General features: G+C 42.6%; 1 protein-coding gene across 3 annotated transcripts in view; it reads left to right on the top strand.

The window, feature by feature from the left end:
* The window catches only part of bbs9 (Bardet-Biedl syndrome 9), a 138,217-nt gene that overhangs the window by 24,493 nt on the left and 86,029 nt on the right, over nucleotides 1-27,695 (top strand). The window contains exons 10-18 of one of the 3 annotated variants that reach the window (XM_018757164.2): nucleotides 5,284-5,465; nucleotides 7,891-7,970; nucleotides 10,555-10,608; nucleotides 10,898-11,000; nucleotides 14,793-14,897; nucleotides 19,183-19,197; nucleotides 22,173-22,313; nucleotides 24,677-24,772; nucleotides 26,601-26,773. In XM_018757164.2, the coding sequence (XP_018612680.2) occupies nucleotides 5,284-5,465; nucleotides 7,891-7,970; nucleotides 10,555-10,608; nucleotides 10,898-11,000; nucleotides 14,793-14,897; nucleotides 19,183-19,197; nucleotides 22,173-22,313; nucleotides 24,677-24,772; nucleotides 26,601-26,773 (949 nt within the window). The remainder of the gene's footprint in view (nucleotides 1-5,283; nucleotides 5,466-7,890; nucleotides 7,971-10,554; nucleotides 10,609-10,897; nucleotides 11,001-14,792; nucleotides 14,898-19,182; nucleotides 19,198-22,172; nucleotides 22,314-24,676; nucleotides 24,773-26,600; nucleotides 26,774-27,695) is intronic. The other 2 variants (XM_029254286.1, XM_029254285.1) reach the window with 2 other exon arrangements.

Here is a 27,695-nt window from a genome sequence, read left to right as displayed (position 1 = left end):
TGGGTAACGTGACACAAAAGGATGGTCTTCTTGAAAGACGTTGGTCTGGATGATGCACAATGCCATGTTGTAACAGCTGTCGTTCTTCCACTGCATTTAATGTGAAATTATTTTTATTCTTTCGCTGCCCCTTGCGGAAGAAAGTCCTTTCCTTAGCGAACCTGTTGAAGCGGGATCCGCATAACCTTGTAAAGCTTCCAACCACTTCTCTTTTAGTCTTCTTTGACTTGTTTAATTCAGGACCGTAATTTGAAGCAGACGACCATTTAGATTTAACATGCCACATGATAGGACTTTGCAGCATTATATTTGGAAAAGTAATCTTCAGAAAGTAACAACAAAGGCAGCGATTGCTTAGAACAGTGACCAAGAAGCTTTTGTGACAAATTATGCAAGCGAGTATGGGCTAGTGCTTTTTTTGGGATGGCCTCTTGTGTGTGTTGAGATGGTCCTAATTTCAGTCTGTTGTTCAGTTTGTCTTGATTTGAGTACGTGATAATTAAAATAATTTTATCTATTGCAGACTTGAGCTAATATGCACACTGTGCCTTTACTATACTGCTAGTGAGCTTTTTCTGGACGACCACAAATATTTTTTGTAAAGAAATGTTATTTTTGAAAACAAATATCGTAGGAAAACTGTGGCCCAGCAAGTTTTCATTTGTGGTGAGAGTACTAGCTGAATTCGTACTAGTGGTAAAAGTAAGTAGGCCTCACGGTTGACCTGATCCACAATACATTTTTTGCTTTTAACGTATCTGTCCTTTCAGCTTGTGGGCTCTGGGTTTGAATCCAGCTTTTTGTGCACAGTTGGCATGGTCTCCTTTGCTTTTATCCTCCTCATTCATTTTCATTTGCCAAATGTCTTTGTAAATGTCAATAACTTGGAGCTTTTTCAGCATGTGGTGCGCCACTTGATTTAGTTAGGCGTTCATATCGAACCACTGTAGAGTATATTTTAACAAGTAATGACAAAACAGAACTGTGTGGTTGTCTATTGTGTTCTCATTAAAGTCAAAATCAGTATCTTTACAATGGCTTATCTGTAAGGCACTGCATGCAGACTACCTGCCACATTTATTGCTTGCTTTTTGGAAGTCTTAATACGTTATATCATGTGCTTTAGTACTGTCAGCTGCCGTTGTTACCAGCTTCGAGATGACCAGTTTGTTCAGTCCAGTAAGGTCTACTTTTTCCCTTACTGATTTCCCATGATGCCCCTTTCCTCGCACACCTCTTCAGCTGATACTGGCAGTGTTCGGGCAGGGAGTGTGTGCGATCGGAGTGTGATCCTGCTGTTTGACAGCTTATTGCCAAGATGTTTCATGGGGTGGAGGCTGAGTGTTACCCTTACACTGTTCTGTGCAGTGTTAGTGTCAAACTGCAAAACATTTATTAAATAGACTAGCTTTTGAAGCTGAACACAGTCCAGCATGTCATGCCAGAGCCTTGCAGTGATTCATGTGGAGCACAGCTACTCTATTGTTTGTCGGGAGGGAAACGCCTACAGATATGGTTGGAACTGCTCTTGGAAAATATGTGATGAAGAGTCTTTGCGATGGGGACTCTTTTGTGTTCTATCTTGGAGAACACAAAACGACGGAAGCTAGGATGACAGAGGTAACGCACACATAAGGTCACTCGTCAAAACTGGTTTCCTCCTGCCTTATTTTAGGAAACCTAGGCAGGATGGAGGAATGATTTAGAACTGTCAGATGTCTTAAATTCATGAGTAGGCCAAGCCTGAGCTCAGCCCAACTTAGTTGAATTTAAATTGGGCGACACGGTGGCGCAGCGAGTAACGCTGCTCTCTCGCAGTGCCTGGGTGGTGTGAGAGAACATGGGTTCGATCCCCGCTCAGTCTTTGTGCAGTTTGCATGTTCTGCCTGGGTTTCCTCTGGGTGCTCTGGTTTCTTCCCACAGTCCAAAGACATGCTGTTCAGGTTCCCCCATAGTGTGTGAGTGACAGAGAGAGAACGTGTTCCGCTAATGTATTGATGAGTGACCCATTGTAAGTAGTGTATCTAACAGTGTAAGTCACCATGGTGAATTAGGTGTGTGGGTTGATAACACTACAGAGAGTTCATTGGAAGTCGCTTTGGAGAAAAGCGTCTGCTAAATAAATGTAAATTTAAATAAAATACTTCTGCCATACACTTGGGTTTCAAATGTGCATCGTAAATGCAAACAGATTAGAAAGTGAAGGTAGGGTTAGGAAGTGTCATGACAACCTGGAGTTTGCTTTTTTTTTCCCCCAAATCCAATCAGTTATTTGAACATACTACCAAGTGCAAGCCTAGGATTTTTCAGTTATCTCAGAAATAAAGACTGTGTGTCCTGTCAGGTAGATTTGGAGCTACCAGTATAGTAAGTTCTTTTTTTTTTTTTTTTTTTTTTTTTTTTTTTTTTTTTAAAAACAATAAGACTCTCATCCCAGCTGTCCAAAATGAGTGATTCAAAATAGATAATTTTCCAAACTCATATATTTCACGTTGATGTGTCTGGAGATGATTAGAAACTACCATCTGTCTTTGTGTGGGTTTCGTGTAGCAATAACTGAACCCTGATACTCGTGTTCAATCAATCTCTACTTCTGTGGGATGGGTTTAGTAGCAGCGTGGTTCTGCCAGTGTGGATTTTATACCATAAAGACAGAAAAATTTAACTCTTCGTCCATCTTTTAATGTACAGAGCCTGACAGATTCAATATACAAATCAACCTGGGTTTTCTAAGGCTGAAGTCAGGTTCTATATCTTTCCTGATCTAGTAAATTTGTTACCACGTAATCTATATCACTGTATGAGGAAGCTGGTCACTGCACTCTTTGCTTGAAAAAGTCCCAAAACAACAACTGAAAAATAAAAAAAGAAATATATATTAATATTTTCAGTAGGCACAGTTAGTGATGGCCTGCCAAATCCAGCATTCAGTGTGGAGTTGTTAAAAATTGAAGTATAAATCTTAGAGGTCTTTCAGTGCCCTAACCCTAAACATTGCAGTATCAACTATTGTACCTGACGTAAACTCAAATAGTGAGGGATTTATTTTCGATGGAACGCACTGCATCTTCACTGTGCTAATGTTGCAGTATGTTCTGATTTTCCAAATATTGTTACCTAGCTTTTGTTCTGTATTTTACTGCATTTCTTGTCTTGTGCTGTACAGCATGGGATAAAAGAAGAGTATTAGGTTATTTTCAAAACCGGTCCACTGGGAGGGGGGGCGTAGGAGGAGGAGGAGGGCTGGATGCTGATTCTGTTAGCATGTTGCTTCAAAGGTGTTTGTAGCGGTGTAGGACGACAGGGTCTATTCCTGGAGCCACTGGAGGCACTTTGGGCTCCGTGTTGATGGAGGGACTGGCGCACAATTTCTCTACATCTGCTACCAATGAAGGCCTTGCTGGGCTTATGTTTCACTCCTTTTTCTATGAGCATTAGCATAGCTGAGTAACGGTGGATTTGGTGCTTGGAAATATCTTTTTATACTCATGTGAACCATATGGTAACTAGGGTCTTTCTGGCCTCCTGTCAGTTATAATTTGAGCGGGGAGCACCGAAGCACAGTGCCACACGGCAGTCCCACTCACAACCCCATACCGTAAACTCATAACTCCTGCTGAACCTTTCAAAAGGGCTTTTTTCCGCCTGTTTGCACGCCGGCACTGCTCTCAGTTTTTTGTGTTTTGCTTGCTTTTCTCCTGCTGCACGCTTCGCTCTTTTGAATTCCCACAATTCCCCGCTGTTCTTAATCCATACAGATGGGTGGTTTCTGATGTGCGGGGCCAGAGTGCAGACACAATCTGTTTTTTTCCCCCCTCTTCGGTTCCCTTTTAGCCTCACTGCTCCTTCAAAGAAAGGCCATGGGTATCATTTTCTGGAGGTATTTTCCACACCAGCTTTTCTTCTTTACCCTCACTCTGTTTGACATTGTCTCTGTGGCCCAGAATTCCTGGGTCGGCCTGATAAAATGAGATGCAGCTGGATGCGGTGCATCTGTAATGTGATTTAATTCGTCACTGCGGGGCTGGTGTTCCCTTCCTCCCACCGGATGCAGGCTGCCCATCAGGTTATTAGCCCTGCGTTCCATCAGCTTGTTTCTTTGGACCATGAAGTGGTTGCTTAGTTACTGCATCCACTTGTTTTTCAATTATTTAACAGTACCGTAAACTTTTTCTTGGTGTTAATTGTCTACTATGAACCAAATTATGTATCGAATTTCCTCATGTGAGGAGAATACCCAGGAAAAGTAAAACAGGTTGCTTTTTTGCTGCTTTTACACTTGGACCTCAACTTACGAACAACATTGAGACTAGAAGTCTCTTCATAACTATCATTGTTCATAAGTTGACCGGCCACGTGGCAATAAATAAAATCTTAATAATGCAGTTTAATCCACCTCTTTCTTCACGGATTAGGTTCTGTTAAGACATGTAAAGCTATAAACAGATAAAACAACAATGAAATAAAAAGTCACCGTAAGACACGATAAGGCAGAACAAAAGTGGTTGCAAGGATGGGACTAATTCATCACATAGGCATTTGTAGTGTTAGGTCGAATTTGGGCACTTTCAGTTTACCATCAAAAAAGTGTAATAACTGACATGTAGCTATTTGCTTGGTCGTTTCTGTAAAAGTCTTGGGTATAGGTCTAATAAATAAAAATATACTTTGTAAGACTTTTAACAGTTGTACGTATTCTTATAGCGGTACACACTGTACACTCTGTTAGAAGTGTGTGGAATGACATCAGTCTCGTGCAGCTTTGTAATGCTCCATCCTCTACAAAAGTGCCATAAAGTTTCTATTCCGTGTCAGTGCATTTTTGCTGCCAAGCAGAAATGCAGACTTCATTAAACAGAATGGTAAAAAAAAAATGAAATAGATACATGTATATAGTGGGAAATTTTTCTATCCTCAGAAATTTGTAACTTGAATATTTGTGTCACAAGGTACAAGTGTATATAGAATGCTAATAATATCGAACCCCTCAAACCCCAAAATGCTTGTGAACTTGTGCAGAGTTCTTTGGGCTTAAGATCTTGTCTGTCTGTCAGTTTATATATCTGTGTATCCATCTTTTTCTTATCTTCTCGTCAGTCTATCTATTTGCTCGCCCGTCTGTCCGTGTATTCATACACTGTTATTGAAAATGCACGAGAAAGCCCAGGTATTCAATTATGTTACATATCTGTGATTTAGACACCTTTGATATATTTATGATTTATTGTTGACTGGGTCTCTGTGACATGTCATCAACATTAGTCCCTGTCCTGTTCCCCACAGGGATCTGAAAGGTGTGGTAGTGACACTGAGTGGTGACGGCCACCTGCAGTGCTCCTACATGGGTACCGACCCCTCCTTCTTCATGGCACCCAGGGTGGACGCACGGGAAATCAACTATGAGGAGGTGGATGCCGAGATGAAAGCACTGCAGAAGATCATCAAGGAGGCCGTCAGGACTCAGGGTAGGTAGGATGGGGGGTGGCTGTCATCAGAACGGCTTCAGTGGTAACGAACAATGTTTCTTTGCATTTTAAAGAATTTGTCATTTGATACATTTTTGACTATTTCTGTCATGTTATCATGTTTTGGAGATAGAGGAAAATCTGTATGTGAGGGGCATTGCACAGCATCTCGTTTTCTTCTCAGTCAGCTCACCCTCTCCTTCCCCATCCGCTCGGTTCTTTTTGAAATGCATAAGAAAGACATCAGGTTAATGCTAGGTGTGAGACCCTCACACTGAAAACTGAGTTGGATTCTTCAGGCTGTGTTTGTACAGGATTCAGGGTTTACCCTGAAGGATTACGTGCCTTTCAAACACCCCCTCTTGCCTCTTACCATCAGCTCCCTGTTTTATTTTCTTTTTCTCCAGCCACTTGAGTGGAATTGCTGCCGTACACTTTCCTGCAAATAAACTCCTGCCTGGATGGTTTTCTCTGATAACTAACCACATCTTGCAGACTTCCCTGAGAAGGGCCAGTCTGGAATTGGACAGCTGAGGGGTTGTTATCCAAATGTGGGGGTCTAATGTACTCCCTTCTTTAAAGTGCAAATGGATACATTTCCTGAATTACACTCCAAGAGTTTGGTATACCTGAATAGTATTTGTAGAAGTCATAAAGATAAAAGATGAGTACATCTAAGTATATACTCTTGGTTTTAAAAGGCAGGTAAATGTAATAGTGCGTTTATTGTTGTACTTCTACATACAACAATGTAACAGCTTAGAGTCAGTGTGGGAAAGGAGTCTGTGCCCTTTCCAAGCAGTGATCGCCACTTAGTCATATTCGTTGTAGTGTTTTATGCTAAATGTCCTGTCCTCAGTTTTTCACTTTTTTAATGCTTTTCTGGACTTAATTATGGATTGTGACTCTACCTTGGTGAGGTGTGACGTAGGTGCATTCTACACTGTCAGCCTGTTTTCATAATTGTGAATTTTCCACAGTATTTTTCCGTTTGCTTGAAGAACATTCTCATTGTGCCTTGGGAGGTCTGGTTTTCGCAGCTTTTAAAGCGCTCTGTATTTTAATCGGGTAAAAGATAACAAATATCCATCCAGCTGTTTATTGTCAGTTGTCGTTTGTCTGCTGAGGGTTGACGTTTCCTGGAGCCTGTCCAGGAGGACAGGTCTAGAAGCAAGTTGCAACCTCAACAGGATGCCGGTCCATAAAATATGTAAAACTGCTTATTTTGCTTCACGTGACCTAAACACATTTCAGTACCATTTTCTTTGGTTTTCTTCTGCATTCTGAAAGCCATGATGGTTTGTTCATCTGGAGTGTGTGCTGCCCTTAACAACCCAGCACCAGACAAACCCTTGAGCTAGGGCTACATACACTGCCGGGTGTTTGATCCTAGTTTAGTATTTCAAGCTCTCCTCCACAAAACGACGGCCATCTCACGACTTCACTGGAGCGCTGTACAGCTGTCCATCTTCTTCAAACCTGTTCCTTAAGAAAATATTCACATATACCAAAGTTGATTTTCAACTCCCACCTTCCTGCCTGTGAACGCAAGGGGCAAAAATTCCGAAGTCATTACTTACACCAAGTAGGAGAATACCCAAAATTCCTGTGTATTTTCCACATTTTTCAAGCCTTTTGAGGTGTTGAAATAAAATGCTGCAACATGCATTCGCATTGGCTAAGTGGTTCCGAAACCCAGACATTTTTTGGAGTTCCCCTTTGCATGTAAACCTTTATTTAAGAGAGGGATTTTTTGCTGCTGTTGAGCCGTTTAAGTTTGCAGCCATCCTGTCTTATTTTGAAGATGTGAAAGCCACATTGTTAATGACTCGCTTTCAGCATGAGATTGAGGGCAGCTTACAGCTAATCCATGCGTTCTGAGAGCTGAGCTCCGTGGGCATTGCGTTGTGCCTCGGAGCGGCACGGCGCTCGACTCTGCTTCCTTTGGAGCTCTTGGACACGAGCTGTTGAGTGACAGTGCTTTAACTGGCACCGTGTGCTTTTGGGGGAACCCCATGTGGCTGCAGTGTGCCTGGGCAAACTGTGCAATCAAAGCAGCTGATGCTCAGTATGTGTGTTTGTTTCTGTCTGTATACGTGCATGTCCGTGTGTGTGTGTGTGTGTGTGTGTGTGTGTGTGTGTGTGTGTGTGAGAGGACCAGTGGAGAAGGACTTGTTTGTTTCTCTGTCTCTGCATGTTTATGTGGGTGTGACGGCACTCAGGGGGAATCCTGCTCCCACCAAGTATGGACAAGATCTCAGTAAAGCCCCAGTAAAGCCTTTAGCTCTATACTGTAGTTTGTTGCAACTTGGGTGCCTTAATAGAGATATATGCATTATAAATAAAACATCATTCAGTACAGTTAATTTCCATACAAGCTATATTGAAGATTGACATAAATGGTCTTTGCCTGTCTCTCTTTCAGCAGATAACTTCCTTAAAACGAGCCTGGAGGAGGACCTGACAGTAACAGCTACGGTCTCTTCGGCTGTGGACACAGTGTCTGTATGTATGCCGGTGTGCGTGTGACACCGCTGAACGAGGCGTGCTGCCAACACCTGTCCTGACGCTGGTCCACTCTGACATATGCTCGCTGTCCATCATGCACAGTCCACTCTGACACGCATTCACAGTGTCTCACAACTCCATGTACTTAGACTAACACTGACCGTTTATGTTTGTTTTTGTTGCACTTCACTATACTATATTATACTGTGCAGGGGTTAACAAAATAACAAAAGACCTAACGATGTAGAATTAATATCAAGGACCTAATAAGGAGTAAGGCCACCTCCCACTGCTACTGTCTTAACTATGTGTAATAGGTTATTACACCATTCTTCAAGAAGAAAGGCCTCTGGTTACTCGAGGGATGAAGGGGGTTGAAATCTACTTTACATTGCGTTCTCCAAAACTATCCATAAACTTTCACCGATGTTTATATCTGGTGACTGGGGAAGCCATGGAAGGTGTTTTACTTAATTGTAGTGTTCATGAAATCACTCTTCAGTTTGACTAACTGTATGTGTGGGGGCAATGTCATTCTGGAATATGAACTTATCATGAGAGAGCAGTGTTTACACATAGTCCTGTAACATGGCGTCTTGTTCTTTCGTCATTATATGACCATGCACAGCAAATTCTTGAATTGGTCCAGATATGATGTTTGATACCTTTAGATGCTGCACAGTATGGAAAATAACTGCATCGCCAGCTGTCACAGTAATGGGGAATATTTAAGAAAGTGTGGTCAATGTGGTCTGCGTTCCTTCTCGTAACAGAAGTGAAAATGATAAATGGTACATTTTATAGTTGAATGCACTTATCGCTCAGGGCCAGCAGGTGATATAGTGGTTAAATCTACCCCCTTGCACTTGAAGAAGCCAGATTTGAATCCCACCTCCTGTCTACCCTGAACTGATGCGGTAGCAGTCACCCTGCTGTGCAAATGGGTAAATCAATGTAAGTAGCTCAAGACTGTATACCGCTTTGAGAGAAAAGTGTCAGCTAAATGAATAAATATCTAATAATACTGTGGTTTAAGTCATGCTAGACTACTGGCGAGGGATCGGCCGTTTGTTTACGTGAACTCCCTGCCGTGTTACAGTCCAGCTATTCGAACCTTCTACTCGCCCCTCCCCCCAAACCATCTCCAAGGCCACCCTGTGTTTCCCCACATAGGTACGGCTGTAAAAGCAGCCGAGCAGAAAGAGCAACAGCACAGCCGCTCAAAAACCTGGAAGGAGGATTTCCAAGCGCCATGAACTGCAGTAATGAGGAAATGCAGACAAAATAAACCAAGCGGTGGATACAGCTGTTTGAGACTTCCTCTAGAGTGAATAATACCCTTGTATTCAATGTCAGTGTGTTTAACCTCTTCTAATTGAGAACAGTGTGTGAAAACAATAAAGGCTGCCTTTTGTGGCCTTGTTTTTTTGTTTTTTTTTTTTTTTGTTTTCACGATATGATCGCTCCAAAGAACATTTGATTAATGTTTCATTAGTGTCCTCCTTAAGAATGATGTGATTTCTCTTGTGAAGCAATAGTATAGACTGTATTTAAAATGATTTAAAGACACTGTGAAGACCTTCAGTTTATACCAGACAGTGTTGTTTGTTTTCCTGCCAGGGAAAATCTTACTTAATGCTCCTTTTGGCATTGTAAGACTCCGATTACTGCTGTAGTTATGTCAAACAATTTCTAAGCTTCTCTGAGCCACTGTCAAGACATTCTACAGTCTCAAGAGAAGGGCTTTGAGCACCATGCAGATGCAGACAGTTTTTGCTGTGAGGGAGCCGCAATAATCCGGACGAGATAGAATCATAGCCCGTTCCAGCATTTAGGTGGATCATATTTGAAGAAGGGTTTTGTCCAATCGGTGCTAAAGAGGAAGAACACGTAACATCATGTTAATGCGCTATGTGTTGGAAGAGCTTGATATTTTCATGGCAAGGTTCTTGGATCTTCTAAAGGATGTCACTGTCACAGGATACCGGCTCATCCCAGGGCAATTTCCCCTTCTCTCTCCCTCTGTCTCTCACTTACACACACACACACACACTATGGGCCATTTAGAGTTATCAGTTCACTTGACACATTTGCATTTGGACTGTTGCAGGAATGCCATATGAATTTGAAGACAACATGTAAACTCCACACAGACTGAGCCAGAGTGCATCTGTGTTTGAACACACAGCTCATGCGTTGTGAGGTGCCAGTGCTACCCTGCTGCTCCACCGTGCTGTCTTTTCTCTGGACAATGTCATAATAATAGAAAGGAGCAGAAATTGCTGTAACATGGAGGAAAACTTTCAGACTTTTGCTATCCCATGACTGGGGACCTGACTTGTGCCTCCCTCAGTCACTAAACAAACTCGGAGGGAGTCACATCATAAAAACACTTCCAGAAGTTAAGGCATTCCATTTCGGTGAAAACCTGCTAATTAGTTATTTTTCATTTATAATATTTTATTCCAAAGGCAATACTATATGAATGTATTTGTCGGACTTATATTTTCTGGCGTTAGCACTGTAACTGTTCCATCTGTTTCTTCCATTCCCTTGACATCTGTCTCTTACATGGGCATAGCGTTCTTTGCTTGGGGAGATTGCTGGAAATCCGGTGCCCTCTGTCACAGTGAAGGTAGGTGAGGATTCTTGCTGGGGGGGCTTAACACATAAAGTGAGGTACTGTACTTAAAGCACAAATCAGCCCGTACTGCTGTTGCAGCCATATTCCTTGAAGTACAGTGCATAGGTGCAAGGGGTTACTCTTTATATATAGAACTTTTTTCCAAAACAATAGTAATTCTTTAAGAACAGTATGTAATAATATTTTTCCTCAGCATGGGCCTATGTGCTTTATATGATGCATGATTTGAAGGTGATCTTTAAATTGATTGTTTTGTCTCCTTTGTTGTTTCCCACCAAAGATCCAGGTGAAGAGCCGTTTGACAGTGCAGAGTCCCAAGTTAAATGTCTGCGTACAGCCTCCGCTTGCCGTCACTCAGGAGCAGTTTGTATTGGACTCTATGGGTAAGTGTGTGTGTGATTGACATTGCGTGAGTCAAAGGTTTGCGCAGACAGTGGTTCCCTATTAAGGCAGAACCTAAAGAAAAATTGGCAACACAGCTACCACGGACACAACAATAACCAGACCATCAGGCTATGGAGTCCTCCTGTTCCCTGTCTTTCTTCCTTCAAGACCAACTGCCATAAATATCCCCTTTGACTGTCCCTTAATATTCACCAGCAGGTGAAGTGTCACTGTTCATGGCTGACACAGCTAGGATCTCCAAAAAGCCCCCTGCTCCTAGGAAACGAAAACTCGCTATGTTATGCTGAGCACTCCTATGGTTGTACACTAGTTTGAGATATAGCCTTGCTACCTTAAGGTTGCAACTTTAAGGCCCAGGAGCTACAGTGCTCTAGTATTGTAGCCGTTTACTTCATTTGAATTTCTCCATCTGAAATCCATCTGAATCAAATTGGAAAGATTGTAAATCTGTTTTTGATAAAATTATTGGTTTAGCACGGAAATATTAAGATAATATTTAATTACAAAAATGGCTCTACAAACATGCGGTACAGTTTAACGTAGTGGTAACCTTAGAAATTTGAGACGTGGCAATTTTCAACACGTTTAGGCTGGGGTGTCAATATCAGGTGTTTCAAAAACAATGCAGTCTATGTGAACATGCCTCTGGTATCTTCTGTAAACACTCTGCTGCTGGCAGTTTTGGTGGAATTTCCATTAGACTAATTTTAGTAGTCTGTGTAACATTCTGGCTGTACAGTTCGTACCTGTTGCCTAGTTTTTAATACTGAACTGAGCCCAGAGAGGGGCAAGTCCTTCAGATTTGTAATTACTGAAGTCACTGACAGAGCCAAACATTAAAACCAAGTAAAGCCTGCTGAGACTAGAGGAAACACTTGCAATGTCACAGTCATTTGTTCTTTATAGACAGAATTATTAGTTTTACTCACTGTCTCCAACAATGGTTATTGCAATGTGAGGTCCACAGTCTTCATTCCATTTCAATAGATTTTGACTTCACAACATGAATAGATGATTTATTCCCAGTGTTTCTTTTTCCCTTTGTTTTCCATGTGGAGTTTTATACAGTTGTATTATTTGTCGAGCTTTGAAATTTGAGAAACCTTCAGTCAAGTGGAATGTTAGCTGCAGCAGGTGAATCACAGTGATTTGTCATGCCTCAAAGTTGATGGCCAGTGTCATGAATTCATGCCAGGTCTTTAGTGTTGTTACACAGCTGTTGGCAGGTATGCTGTTTGTCCTAATTGCAGCACCTTCATCCCGATGCAAGTTGCTCAACAGCAAAAGAATATGAAATAAGTTTCTTCTTGCCTCTAGAGCCCCGTTGTGCTCATCGCTGTCATTTCAGCCACAGCTGCACAAAGTGATGGATCATCCATTTCATCTCTTCATGTTCTCTGCCAAACAGGCCAGGTGTATAGGGCCACGCTGTCCTCCCCCACACTCTCTTTCACCCTCGCATACACACACTGCTACTTTTAATAAAACAGGAATGTGTAGAAATCAAGTGTGCTCCATTAGGTAATTGCAACTGAAGTCAAAATGAAATCAGTAATGCTGTCCCTGTCTCACAATGGACCACTCCCTCCCTTTTCCAGCCCCCATCCCACACATTGGGTTTTTGGTGTAGTGTCTGGGGAAAAAAAGACCTCCGTTAAGCCACACGCCCAGTCTGTGGCCTAGCTTGCTTATAGTGCTTGTGTTGGATTCCCTCCGAATAGGCAGAAACAGTGAGACAGACAGCTGTCTGGGCAGCTCCTCTTTTGCTTATTAAATGATTATAAGCTGCACATGCTCCCACTACCTTAGAGCAGAAGGTAACCCATGTGTGTCTCATTTGTTCATTTTCTCTAAGTCCGTCAAGCTTTCATCATTTCCCTTGTGGATCAGTTGTTTGGAAACGCTGGGATTTCAGAATTTTGGTGGGAGAGGGATGCAAGGTCCTCTTTGGTGTATTTGTTAAATGTTCCTTTATTCTTTTCAGATGGTGCTGAAAGCCTTACCCTAGGAGGCGGAATCTTGTTTTGTTTTCCCCTTGGTGCTCAGTTCGCATCTCCTATGGTAATCAGCTGTGCCACAAGAAAACCGCAGTGCAAAGTGCTGGAACTTCCCATGGATCTACATGTTCATCAGTGACATGTAGAAGGGGATTAGTTTCACAGCCCAACACCATTTATGGTCCTGTGTGGAACAGAAAGTGGCTTCCATATGCACTGGTTATAGGGACTGAAAAGCACCTTTGTGCAGCTTATTGATTCTTTTTCATAAATGGGTTCTTGGAAGACACAACTTCTCTAAAGCAAGAGGGACTGCGTGGTCTTTGATTCCAGGACGCAGAGATTCTTTCTTTTTGACGGTGTCATCTTGCGGTGGAGTCCGCATCGTCCCTGCATCCAGTTGAGCTGGAGTTTTCTATAGTCTGATTGCAGTTAGTGCCCTGGCTACAGATATGGATCCTGTTCCAACAATCACTTTCTTTATTCGGTCTTTAGGATATACTTGTGATGGGCGTCTCCTCATCAACTCATCAGATCAGAGTGTCTCCCAGAGCCTGAGAGCATACACGGAGGGCATCAGGAAGGGTAACCTCCTGCCCTTTCATTTACTCAAGGCCTGAAAGGAAGAATGAAAGAAAGAAAGAAAAGAAAAGAAAGAAAGGGGTATTTCTACTCATTGTTTTACCCCAGCTAATGTGTTGGCTTCAAGCCTAGCTTCTCAAGGAGAGCTCGCTTTGTCTTGTTTGTTAAATGCATGGGGTGTAAAGGTTAAAAGCTTGCTGCTCTTCCTAATGCTTCTCCTGTTGAGAACTCATGTCATGCTATCTGAGTAGCTGAGGCGTTGAGGGGAAAGTGCCCCTGGCTGGTGAGATGTCAGGAGCTGATATGGAGGCCTTGACTCCGGCCACCCTGGTGCATTTTCAGCAGCACATCCCTGACGGCTCTCACACACCATCACCTTGTCAGACCTTTCCCCGTGGAGGCAGGAAGCCTCTCGGCCTCAGAGTGCACTGGAGCACTGACCAGCTTCAAGTTATCTGTCATGTTGAGTTCATCTGAAGGTCGAGCGGGAGCTGGTGGGTTGATGAGCTCAAGAGGTGTTCTCTCTGACCTCTGTCTGCTTCATGGGAAAATATGCAACTTGTCGTCACTAGCCTTTTTGCGTCCACCCTCCCCTGTTGTCCACTTTTTGCACTGTTCTGTTTTTTCCCAGGAGGCCTCAGTTTTGTGGCTGCATTTTTTCTTTTTTCACAGGTGCTGGACACCGGCGGGAGCTTGCAAGGGAGTCCTGGAGACTTGTGGCATTTTGTGCATTAATAACCTTAACTGATTGTAGCTTTGTATGTGTGTTCATCATTTGGGGAAGAGCATTGTGTTGCTGTGTGTACTGTTGCCCAGTGTCTCATTGATAACAAGAGTCTGATTACTTGTGACATAGCATTGACATATGAGGCTCAGTGGGACAATGTAGTTGTGGAGCGTACGCAGCGCACATCCTTTGCTAGGGAACTCGGCTACTTGATGGCTGTGGACTTCTGCTGGGAGGTTTGGGTGGGACATTCTGCATTTTATCACTCGTGGAGTACCTGGTACAATTTTATGTTTGATGCTGGAGTGCGGCGTATGAAAGCATCCACACGTGTATGAATTCACGTGGCGTTTGACATTGTGACTGCTCTCCAGGTCCTGCTTGTTTTGGACTTTGACCATGTTATGACATGCAACTAAGAGACTGGGAGTTGGGACTAAAATGTATCGTTTGTGATCTTACAGGGCCAGGCTCCACCAGCTTTGTGATGTTTTCCGTCTTCCTGAATGAGAAGTACTCACCCGCGGACCTGGGAGGAGATGTGACAGTGTCCTACAGCACTCCGACAGGTATGCCTCACCAGCTGCCCTTCAGCTACACTTCTCTGTCAAACAGGCCTGCGGTACCATACGCTGACTGTGGTACAATACACTGGAATACTGCTAAGGAATACATCACAAGTCATCCACGATTAAAAGAGGAAAGTTATCGTGTTTTACATGTATATCTTGTGTTTCCCCAGCAATGTCCCTCCTGTGATGAAGCCATCTAATATAAAGAAATGTCGAGTTAAATGCGGAGATGACATTTCAGTAAGCTGTTAAATGTTCTTATTGTCTCACGGTGGCAGACTGCCTTTAAAGATGGATTTTAAAGCACATTTAAAGTGGCTTTTGTGCTGCATTCAAAATAATGTATGGGAAAAAAAACACCTGTACTGCTGCTTTTTGGTGGAAAGAACTGTCATGTCTGAATTTGCATTATAATTAGTTTTGAGGTTTTGAACATATTTTAGATGTTCAGAAAATGTATGAAAGGACCTCATGGGTCAGCCAGAAGGTAGAGATTAAGCGTATGGACTTGTGTCAATGAAGGCTGCCAGTTAAAAACCAAGAAGACTGGTGCTTAATTTTTATTTCATGACTTTATTATGTCTTACTTTCAGGAATTCACTAAAGGCATGTGTGTGGCTGTTTCCTTTGGATTGTATCTCTCTTGGCAGCTTCATGTGGAAAGGCTCCTAAAAGTGCATTACGTTTGTCATTGCTGGAAATTTCTTGCCCATTTTTATTGCACCTCCAAAAATAGAATATTCAGAAGGTTCATTTACAGCAGTGCCTCCACAAACACTTGTACTAACGCTCTTGGACGCACGGAGTCCTTTGGCGGATTAAATCTCAGATTGTAACAACACTTGGACAACTGACATTTATTGCAATTTGGTCATATGGTGCCAATAATGTCCCCCCCCACCTAAAATGAATTTTTATCTGTCCTTTGTAGGATTTATTTGATTTTCTGCACAATTTCTCTGCATAAGAAATTGAAACCTTATGCCACACTTTTACATATTTTCCATCAGTGCCATATTTGCATGAGCTATTTTGAAAAGCAGATCTGATAGAGTCAGTATGTTCTAAGACTGGCCATCATGTGAAACTTCTGCGGTCGCTGTAAAGCTGTTCAACATCCACGGGCCGATGGGCAGCAACAGGAGCGGCGGCATCACACGACGGCCAGTATTTTATTTACTGACTGTGCCATGTAAAATGCAAAGCAAATTGCTGAATATTGGTATTCTCAGTGTTTCAGTTCTATTTATATGCATAGCTCCTCTTTTAACTGGGCATCTTGTGTAGTGTTTACTGATTACAGTTGAAGCCCCAGAGTTTACACTGGTGTAAATGTTGTGTAAGTGCAGCCTTTAGTGAGACAAAATGGTTGTGTTACATTAACAGCATTTTCCATCTTGTGCAAGGGAAGGAAAGATGTTTTAGAAAATGTAACTTCTCAATAGTGAAGTGTTCCATTTTGAATGTTTTGGATATGTATATGAGTTTAATCCCACCGTTAATCCAACTCACAAATTTTTTTCTTATTTCCTTCTTTTCCTTCTAAATTTGAGTCTCAAGATAAAATTGTAATGTTTCAGTGCTAATACTCAAGTCACCACATTTCCTCTTTATCTTCTTCCTATGAGGATTAAGTTTCTGAAGGCATATGCTGCCATCTCATTTTGCGTGTCTCACATTATACTTTTCTTCTTTGCCGGTTAATCATGGTCTTGTTTCCGATTTCATGGCTGGAGCACCTTCCTGCGACACACACCCTTAAGTGTCGCTTTGGCTTACTGAATTCCCCCTCCGGGGATCAATAAAGTATTTATCTGTTTGTCTGTCATGTTGTTGGCAAGTGAATTGTTGTCAGTGCTCAGCTCCTTGAGTGCAAAATGAAAGCGCAGAAGGAATGAGGGCAGTGCTGAAGGCTCAGACGGGCGCATTCGGCCTCGGCACCCATGAGCTTTATAGCTCTAATAGGATTTGCAGTAAAGGCTTGCTCCCCCTGTGCGGGGGATGCAGCACTATGTGTCTGTCCACTGTGTGTCACATGCATTTTTCGCCTTCTGTGGGGAGCTCATCACATACATGTTAACAAAAACCATCACGGCAGGCCCTGAGCAGCATGTGGCGCAGTGGTTAGAGCTGCTGCCCTGCACTTGAAGGACCTGGTTGTGCATCCTTCTGCTGTAGCACTCTTGATCAGGGTACTCACCCTGAACAGATACAGTAAAAATGACACAGTAGTATAAATGAGTAAATATGTGTAAGTAGCTTAACGCTGTACCTCACTTTAGAGACTCATGTCAGCTCAATTAATTAATAGCTAACTAACTCTTATATGAACTCCTCATCTGAACGTGTTAATTATGACTTGGCTGATTGTAATTTGCACTGAAAAGATACATTTCTCGCTGGAGCAAACCCGGTCATCTGGATCTCACAGTGATCCTGCTGGACGAGCTGAGGGGTGTCTGACATCAGATGCTCGTGCACGCGTGATGGAGCCATGCTGGCGTGTGTCTGCGTCGTAAGCACAGCTAAAGTCAGCGGAGACCCTCACCTCTCCTGGCGGCTTGTGCTGTGACATGGAGCCTAAGAAAGATTTCATATTTCATCTGCACCAAGAAAGCATGAAGTGCACAGTTGTTATGAATGGAGTGTGTTTTGTGTGTTCAGCTTGGAGCAAAAACCACAGGTTTCAGTGAGTGCAGGGCAGCGTGGAATGCTCTTGACGGATTTATTAGAGCTGCAGCTTTCAGCTCATCCAGATCTTTCATGTTTGGAATGATGTGTAAAGAATAAGTGCTACTGATAGTGTAGAATTTCTGAATTGAGGATATGTTAATCTTTGCATGTTGGGTCAGTGTGTTACTTTGCACTTACAAATGTCTGTTTAAAACCAGAAGATTGCTGGTTCGAGTCTTTGGGGAGTCCTGCCTTTCTACCCCTGAGAAAAGTGTGTAGCTTGAATTTCTCCAGATGAACTCTAAATAAGTTCTATGTTATCCTTTAGTTGCTGTCTGGCTTCATCACTCACTCTCTCTGGTCAACTGTTGTAAAGTATTTATTTAGCCGTTTTTGAGTTATGTTCTTGTGTTGTTGTATATTGTGTTCCCTGCGCTGGTCAGTATTGTAGTGTTTTGCAAAGCATGTCCAAGTAATTCATTCTGTACATACAGTGTTTACAATGCTGCACGGGTCGCTCAGTCACAAGTAAAGTTAAAAGTACAGTTTTGTGTTTGAGGATTTTCTCCAAGATACAAAATCTCCAGCCTTCGAGAGCCTCCCTTTTGGAGGTTTTGGAATACATTTTAATTTTCTTCTGATTTACATGTAATTATTTAACTGGTGCTTTTTTCCCCAAAGCGTCTTACGATGTTAAGCTCTTCAGTGTGATTTACTGATTTATAAAGATGGGTAACTTTCATTGTACTTTTTTTCAATTCCGGGAAAGTACCTTGATCGAGGGTAGTACAGCAAGAGCTGGGATTTGAACCTGGACCTGTCAAGTTCAGAGGAGGCAGCGCTAATCGCTACGCAACCTGCTGCCCCATAAATTAGAACTGAAAAGCAATAGGAGGCGACCTACTACATGGATTATAAAGCAGTTTCAGCGTAGCAATTCAGAAGTCAGGAAGAATGAAAAACAGGACCTTCCATGACTCTCGAGGACACTGGCTCCCAACCCCTGCCTTAATCTAAAGAGAGAATAGTCTAATAAAGAACCTAAATGTGCAGTGCTGCATTGAGAAGACTTGTGTAACCAGGCATAACAACCCATGATTAACATGATCCAAGACCAAACAAGCCAGTACTAATTATAGAAAGATTTTTCTATGTATGTTTAGTGGAAATAATAGGCTGTTTTCTCAGTTACTGTGATTGCTGGGCCTTCATGTTGAATGTCTCTTAAATGTAACCTAGGAGTGATTTTTAACAGTCTAAGTGACGAAAGGGTGAAGGCTGTGTGAAAGTTGCACTTTTTCTCCTTGGCTCTTGCTAAATTTCGTCCTCGTGCTGTTTGTGGTCATTGATTCATGTGCTTTTTGTTAACTGTTTTGTGAGTTTTCGGGGAACTTGCTGTATTCACATTCCTCCTAGTAATGTTCTCTCTTTCTCTGTCATGGTATAGAATTGGTTCTGTGTTTTTTGTATGAGGATCCATATATTGTCGTCATATTGTACACAGTTCTTTATACTGTCTTAGTGGTTTGAAATCTGGTGCAGGTAAGGAAAACAGTGTTATAAACTGACCCTTTTTCTCTTTTTTCTTTACACTGCTATCCATTGACAGAACTGAACCCTACAGGTGAGTGCACCTACAGTTCAGAGAGGTGACTCTTTCACCACTGGTGTTTATACACTCAGCAGAGACTCACCGGTCAGATTAGCTGCAAAGGGCACAGCATATGCACACCAAGTGTGTGCAGCTTATGTTTCAGTAAGTAGCTCTAGCATGGCTGCTTTGTCAAGTATGACTCGGGTTCCAAACAGCGGGAGTCCGCTACCTGCCACCTACTGCCTCCTCTCCCATTCACATGCACAGTGTGATGCCCCAGGCTGAGCCAGGAACTCCCGCGTGCCCTAACGCAGTAAATTGTCTGTTAACTGCTGTGATACCTGGTGTGTTTTAAGAGGTCCTTAGCAAAGCACCCTGTCCTTGGCCATCCTCTAGAGTAGAGTGACCTAAAGACAGCGGGATCGAACTAATTATAGGTCAAAAGCAGATCGATTTTATCAAGAACAGTTAAGAGTTACAGAAGAAGTTCATTTTTGGTACTTTTCAGTAGGACTCAACTTTGGGGGCCTTCTAGTAGTCGCCCTGGTAAGCTTTTCTTTATCGGTCCATTGGTGTGTTGCACCTCCTGCCCAAATATTGTTTGCAGACAAAATATTGCCAGTTTGAACTCTTACTGCTCCAGTAAACTTGTTACAGTTTCTCTTCCTGGTGTACCGTGTGCTCCGCCCCACACACCATCAGGTCTGGAGGGACCCTTTGAACCTGATCACCTTCAGAATTTGCTTCAGGGTTTGCCACCCCGAGACTGTAGCCAAAGATGATATTGCTGTGTTCTCTCTGTGAGGCACGGGCTCAGGAGTGTCAGCTCAGTTCTCAGATCCCTCATTTGATCCCTGGGAGAAAAGCATGAGCCGATGACTGTTGAGAAGCAGGTACAATCACATTTGAGGCATCAGAACTGTCAAGGAAAGGTGACACCTGAACCCATGGCATCAGTGGGGGGAAAGGGGCGTCTGAGGAATAGCTGTAGATAGTAGGGACCATTGACTAGTACCAGACTGAGATCCTGGGAGGCGCTGTACGCCATACGCCAAGTGCAGAAATGGGACTTATAAATTTGCTGTGTTTTAAGTATTCATTGTAAGGGCATCTGTTTTTTTCTTCAGGGAATGTTGACTAATGATGGCTGTGAACTCTGGAAAGAAAAAATTGTTGAACCAATACATTCTGAACTTTAAGCCCGGGCCTGGCTAACCACATTCACAGTTTCTCGCCAGTTTTTTTTTCTTCTTCCCTATTTTTTCCACAGCACAGATAACCTCACGCGAGTGTCTCATAATGTCTAAAACAAGCACGGCTCGGAACACACGATACAGCTCTACGGAGCTGTGGAGCTCTCTTTTCGAGCTGTGTGGCACAGCAGAGGCATTTTAACATGGTGTAATGTAATAGTTTAATGTCAGATGGTATGATTCATGCCTCTGTTGTGCAGTTTGTGATGCTATAAAGGCATGTCTGTGCCACTAGCCAAGCTAAAGGCACTATGTTGAAGCCTGAAAAGCACCAGAGCGCCGATCGGTTTCTGCCATGGGTTTATTGCCTTGCGTGCAGGCAGCCGATCTTCTTTTTGTTCTACTTTAAAAGCTGAACAGTGCAGAGGGCCACCTGGAGAATCTTGAGTTTCATTTGCAGTTGTCACCCTAGGTGCCTGTCATCAGGAGCGGGTGGAGCACGAAAGTGAGACAGCAGAGGAAAAAACAATGAAGTGGCGTCAGTGGCCTTTCCCGAGATGTAAAAAGCTCCAGTAAATGGGTTTGGTTACCGGGCCAGACACAACAGAGTAGTATTAGCAGTTTTGTACTGTTTTCCGACTGCTGGCTCCAAGCTGTTCTTGCAGCGTTAGACTTTGGCGAGCCCTGGGTTTCCGATGTTTTGGGGCCTATCATTTGTGATCGTCTTCCGGTTGTGGGTGGGACAGCAGCTGTGGATGCAACAAAGCTGCGCTGCTGTCGTGTTTTTGCTGAAAACAGTAGTAAGCTGATTTTTTAAATTCGCCTCCATTTTACAGGTGTCCCTGCTTAGTGATGCTTTTACAGACCAAAGAATGCATTTTACCATGAATCAGTGTATATACTGGTGCTTTTTTTCAGAATAAGGAATCATTGAAATGCAGCTATTAATTGGTATCTTAACACAATGAATACCAAAACAAAATATTATTGGAAAAAAAAAATATATAAAGGATTCGGTATGTGCATTATCGCAGCACAGTAAATTGAACGCAGTGACAGGTGAGAACAACAAATGTATCTTCTCATTGCTGTGGAAACTCAGAGAACTGCACTCTAGAACGTATCAGCCACTAGGGTTTTTTTCAAAATTTTCTTAATAGGAAATTATTTTTTACAGTAATGTTAAAAAAAAAAAAAAAAAAAAAAAAACCTTTTTTATAATTTTGGAGTTAAAACGTGTTGTACTGTCAGAGATTTTGCTTAGACATTTCTCCAGGGTAAGTCTAGTGGGACATGACGACAAATAATATACTGTATGTGACCCAACATATATAACTTAGACCCTTTCTGTTGTCTTGTTGAGAGAAGCCTGTTCTCTTGGTGCTCCACTCGGAAGCAGGAAATGGCCTTAGATGAAAATGGACTGATGGGGAACATCAGAAATGGATTAAACCAGTTAATTTTCCAATGTAGTCAGCATATTTACGTCTTTGTCTCTGAGCTGTAATGTTTTCGCACACTTTGACATGCCATGACAGATTAGAGTTTTACTAAACAATGGAAGTCACTGTTTGCCAACAAGGTGTGCGGTGCATTAACTTATTTATCGGTGGACCACTACATATGCCGTTCCTCTGTGGCTTGCCATGATGCACTCTTCAGCATCCCTCTTCCAGACTTGTGAGCATTGTTATTTGAACGACTAATTTGCTTGTGTTTGAAAGGACTGTCTGTGTCATGTTGATAGGAATAAGTATGAAATTTGTGTTTATGACTTTTCCTGTGCATCCCTTCCTTCCTCCCCTTTCACAGGTGTGCCACGCGTGGCCCAATGTAAATTCACCCTGCCGCTGCGGCTCGTCTGCCTCCCCTCAGCTCCCAGCAAAAACTCCAAATACAAGATTACCATCGACACCAACAAGCCACCGGTCAGCCTCGGTGACATCTTCCCAGGTGACCTCCTCCACCAGTGTAGTTAAATCCTTTATTTAAAAAAACTTCTGGACTATTTGGAAGAAACCGGATCAATCACATTTCTGTAAAATTATAAGTACGAATGTATTTCTTTCGGTGATTAAATTTGCTATGCAGCTCCACATTCTGTAGCATTTTGTGTATCTCTGCATATGCCTAAATAGTTTCAAGATTATTGTTATAGATACAAGTACCATGTACATGTATCATGAAAATCTTCCTGAATGCTTCTCCATAGACTATGGACAAAGACAATAGAAATAATGCACAAACATGACAATGACAGTGAGTAGTGCAACAGCAAAAGCAATAAATAATGGTAACAGTAGTAACAATAATACCAGTTGACAGCCAGAGAACTCAGAACGAGAGAATAAGAATAAGAATGCTTCAAGTGGTAGCATATTTTACCAGTGTGCTTGGGTGGAGCAGTCCAACTCTAGTTATTAAAGGTAGCACATTGGTTAGTGTTGTGTACTCTTACAGCAGTGGGGTGAAAGCTGTTCCTGTCCCTAGTTGTGCGGGTTCGAATAGACCTAAGCCGTTTTGTAGATGGTAGGGAAGAGAAAAGTGCCCGTGCGGGGTGACTATGGTCTCTCATGATGCGCATCGTCTTTCTGAGGCAGCGTGTGGTGTAGGTGTCCTGGACTCCTGGTAGCTGTGTGCCGATGATTTCCTGAGCTGTTTTGACCACCCTCTGTAGGGCTTTCTTGTCCTGTATGGAGCAGCTGCCGCCCCTGGATGTAATACACCCTGTGAGGACGGACTCCGCAGCACACCTGTAGAAAGTAGTGAGCATCCTGGCTTTCTTCAGACGCCTGAGGAAGTGGAGGCCTTGATGGGCCTTTTTGATGGTTGATGCTGTGTGCTCAGTCCATGCGAGTTTGGCAGTGAGGGTGACCCCGAGGAATTTGAAGCTGTTGACCCTCTCTACAATGTCCCCTCCTATGTAGATGGGTGCCTGAACCGTATCCTGTTTCCTGAAGTCAATCACCAACTCCTTAGTTTTATTGACATTGAGAGACAGGTTGTTGTCCTGGCACCACTCTCCCAGGAGCCTCACCTCCTCTCTGTAGGCCGTCTCATCGTTGTTGGTGATCAGACCCACAGTGGTAGTACTGTCAGCAAACTTTATGATGGTGTTGGAGCTGTGACTGGCCACGCAGTCATGTGTGAACAGGGAGTATTAGGCAGTAATTATCAATAATTTGTAATAAAGCTATAAATAATTATAGTTTAGTTGTAAATATAATGAAAATGATTTGTTATAAAAAAAGGCTTTATAACTGACCTTCACGGGGCAATAATACAATTCATACAAAACATAAGAATTTGGCACACGAAAAGCAGTATTATATAGTGCAGATAAACAACTTCATGTCATTGTTTTCTTCAAGAATATATGCTTCAGAATTATTGGATGCTTGATTTATCCTGTTTGTTGTTTATGTCAGCAAATAGAATGGAGTGCATATTGTGCAATTAATTATTTTGTGTTGCTTTTTGTTCACCTTTTTAAAAGCTACCAGTAATTTTGGAGGCCACTGTATAAATTAAGAAATTTAATTAACTTGTAAATAGCTATTAAAAAGAATATGTAATAAAAGTGGATGTGCTCATAAGCAGTCAATGAATGGTTTGAAAGCTTTACCTGGCTTGGGAACCAGGAGTGTTTATATGCACACAGTATTAGTGTTGTGTGTCATTACCAAAACCAGCAACTCATTACTCTATTGAGAGATTACATGTTGCAGTCATAATTTGAATTAACAACAAGAATGTCATTTATATGTTCACTTTTTATAGAAACAGTGTTTCATTGTGTGCATGACAATAATACATTTATAACCTGAGAGTCTGGACCAGTGTACCACCTGCTCTCCTTTATTCCTATGTTTCAGCACAGCTGGACCTCATTTGCCTGTGAGTGCTGCACACTACAGCTTTTTGGCCTGAGTTTGTCCACGCAGTGTATCTGGGCCTGATCAGAGTCTGGCACAGTCACACACTAGCAGACGTTTTTTGTAAAATAAAAACAAGAAGTAGAACTTGTACTTGTGTGGCAAGCAAATAACCCGGGGCTGATAAGGAACAATGCGGTCGTGTGCGGTTCACCTTGGTTGGCGTCCTGAAGGTAGATTAGGACTGTGGGGAGCCCCTATCTCTGTCCGACATCCCGGCTTTTGTCGAGTTCCTGAAATAACACATAATCCTTCCCTGAACGTGGTGGGGATCAGGGAACTGTGTTGTGGACCCTTGTGTTTTTTTTTTTTTTTTGTCCTCTGCTCTGTCCTCTTTTTTATGCTTTGTTGTCTTTTCTTGTCTTCTGTTTCCTGGCAAAGAATTTGTGGAAAAGTCTGAGGAAAAGGAGGGAAACGTTCTGGCTTTTCAGCTCATCGCTGGCTCTACAGTCACCGTGCAGGCCTCCAAAACATCTCGTGAGTACAAAGCACACGTACACACATACTTTTGCATGCATATTCATATAGTCCACTGTGCAATGCATCTCGCACTCTGCTATTCAGATTCACTCCAAATCATACACCCTTGCATTTAACACATGTGGACACAGGTGAAATACAGCATACATTCTGAGCTTTGCTTACTATACATTTCTCCAAGATGAGCAATCAGTAAAATGTGTTCACTTCCCCAGTGATATTTACAAAGTGGCAGCATGAACTCAAGTGGGTGTACCCTGTAGAAGATGGAACGCACCATGGTTGAGCCCATGCGTCTACATCTGGTCAGAGTGTCGCTGAGCTCCACCAAGACTCCAGCGTAAAAGCTGTTTGTGCTTTATGGCCCAAAGCTTGTAAAGAGCTGTGAACCCAGCTCCTAGACAGCCTTACGCGTCACTGCACCCTTTATATCTGATTTAATATGCAGTAGGACTGGTCAATGTCTGGAACACCAGATGGAGAAAACAACACAAAAGTGAAACCTATAAACTCGTGTTTACTCTCTCCATATGAAGGTTCTGACTGCGTGTTTTTTTCTTCTACTCAAGGGTAAGCCCAGTAAGAACAGGTGCTCTGCCGCTTGTTCCCCTTGTCTTGCTTCGAATCTTGTCTGAGGTGTGGGCAACGAGTGATTTTTTTTTTTTTTACTAGTGTAACTTGCAGCAAGATTGGCTGTCGTGTGGTTAACCCTTCCCTTGCACCATTTGTGGTGCCATCCGTAGGCTTGAGCTGCCCTTCAGTGCGGTGTCTTCACAGCCTGCTGTACTTGAGGAGGAAGAAATCACAGCCCAGTTCATGCTGGACTGTTTTTAAATCTGTGTAAATGGACATGTACTTTTATACGGTGGCACAGTGAGTAGCGCTGCTGTCTCATAGTACCCGGGTGGCGCGAGAGGACGTGGGTTCGATCCCCACTCGGTCCATGTGAAGTTTGCGTGTTCTCCCCGTGACTGCGTGGGTTTCCTCTGAGCGATCTGTTTTTATCCCGCAGTCCAAAGACATACTGTTCAGGTTCACCCATAGTGTGTGTGTGTGTGTGTGTGTGTGTGTTTCACTGATGTATGGATGAGTGACCCAGTGTAAGTAGTGTATCTAGCAGTGTGAATCACCTTGGTGAATAAGGTGTGTGGGCTGATAACACTGCATAGAATTCATTGGAAGTTGCTTTGGTGAAAAGCATCTGCTAAATAAATAAATGTAAATGTATATGATGGTAGTTCAGTAGTTGTCAACCAAGGTGCCACTACAAGATTTTCAGTGATTTTGCCTTGGCTTGATCATCATACATTTTTAGAGATGTATTTTTAAACATGAAACTACCACAACAGAAACCTGATTTTCTTGAAAAAATGTCCTTTCTTTTATACTGGTTCCCATACGTGTTTAATGAATAAGGTAAAGCAATGTGATAGTCACTGTCTACTTTACAACGGTTTCTTTGTTTTTGAGTTGCTCACCATCCGGTACGTGATCGGTTTTCAGCAGCTAACATGTTTGATTTATCTGAGAGATGTAACGAGTCGCTTTATATTACTCAATGATACAGTATTAACTAAGGGGAATCAGCTCCAACAGATTATTGACTAGGGCTGCCACAGACTAGGATATGTGACTTGGGGTGTGATTGTTAAAGTTTGAAAACCACTGCTGTAATGAATTAGAAGAGAACAATATTTTTAATTCTTTAAAGTCCCTCACAGGTTTTTTATTTTCCAAAAATTTCAAAGGAGTGAATGAAAGGGTGAAGATGACTTTCAACTGCCAGTTGTTCTAGTCTTTGTCCTTCCCTCCATCTTATTGTCAGAGCGCTACAGGATCCAGAGTGACACCTTTGAGGACATGTGGTTGGTGACCAAGGAGCTGCTGCAGCGTTTTGATACCTTCTTCGCAAAACAAGGAGTCAAAGACTTCCGCAACAGCTTTGCAGGACCCATCCCCCTGCAGGAGTATTTTGAGACAGTAGACCACCACTTCGAGGTGAGAAGCTTCCCACCCTCACCCTTCATATATACACACACACACTTCACAGTCACATACAAATAGTCTTGGTGTTTGTGTACTTATGCAGCACTCTCATCTGGATTCAGCCTTTCATTCATCATTGTTGTCTCTCTTGCCCCCCTTACTTCTTTTTTTTTCGCCCTCACAAAAAACTCAGTTGCATCCTTGGTGGCCGGGAAATTCAGCTGTCAATCACAAAGGCTGGAAATTTAATGCTGTAGCCCCAAAGAAATGTACTGCAAAACTCTTTGATGTCAGAGATCCATAACTGGCCTGCTACTTTATGAGGCACACGTCAGGTAACACAAGCATGGCCCAGAGTCTCAGCCCCGCCTTCTCCTCTCAGTCTTAGTTTTGATGTTCCAGTCTAAACAGAAAGGCATGCAGAAAACATTATCTCTGCAACAGTTTCCCACTCCAGGATCACCTTGCATCTCCTGCTTTGGGTACTAGCCAAGGTGTAGGCTCCTCGAGTAGAACAATCTTCAGTCAACTAACCCTTCTTCTGGAACAGTTACACAAACCAGTTTTTTTTCAGGCACACAATAAAAGTTGATTGATGAAACAATCTGATCATATAAAAAAGCTGATTAAATACATTCAAATAATTATTTTTTTATTCTCTGTGACACACCGTGATGTTCAAACATTTTTACAGGTTTAATAAATGCTTTTTATTAAATATGGCTAGTCTTTCGCAAACAAAGTGACTACCAATCCAGATGCAGCATTGCATGGCTTATTGCACTCTTTCCCGGATCGGCTCTCCTGCACATGCCTACCTGCCCAGGCGAAGCAGCTGCAGCCCTTAGATGCATCCAAGTCCTGTAAAGGCCGTTATTGTCCTCATTTCAGTCTATGTTGACCTAACAAAACAGTTGTCGTCGTCTTCCTCTCC

Source organism: Scleropages formosus, chromosome 8 (assembly GCF_900964775.1).
Source record: "Scleropages formosus chromosome 8, fSclFor1.1, whole genome shotgun sequence".
Lineage (NCBI taxonomy): Eukaryota > Metazoa > Chordata > Actinopteri > Osteoglossiformes > Osteoglossidae > Scleropages > Scleropages formosus.
The sequence above is the reverse complement of the archived record's forward strand: the minus strand, read 5'-3'. Positions and strand labels throughout refer to the sequence as shown.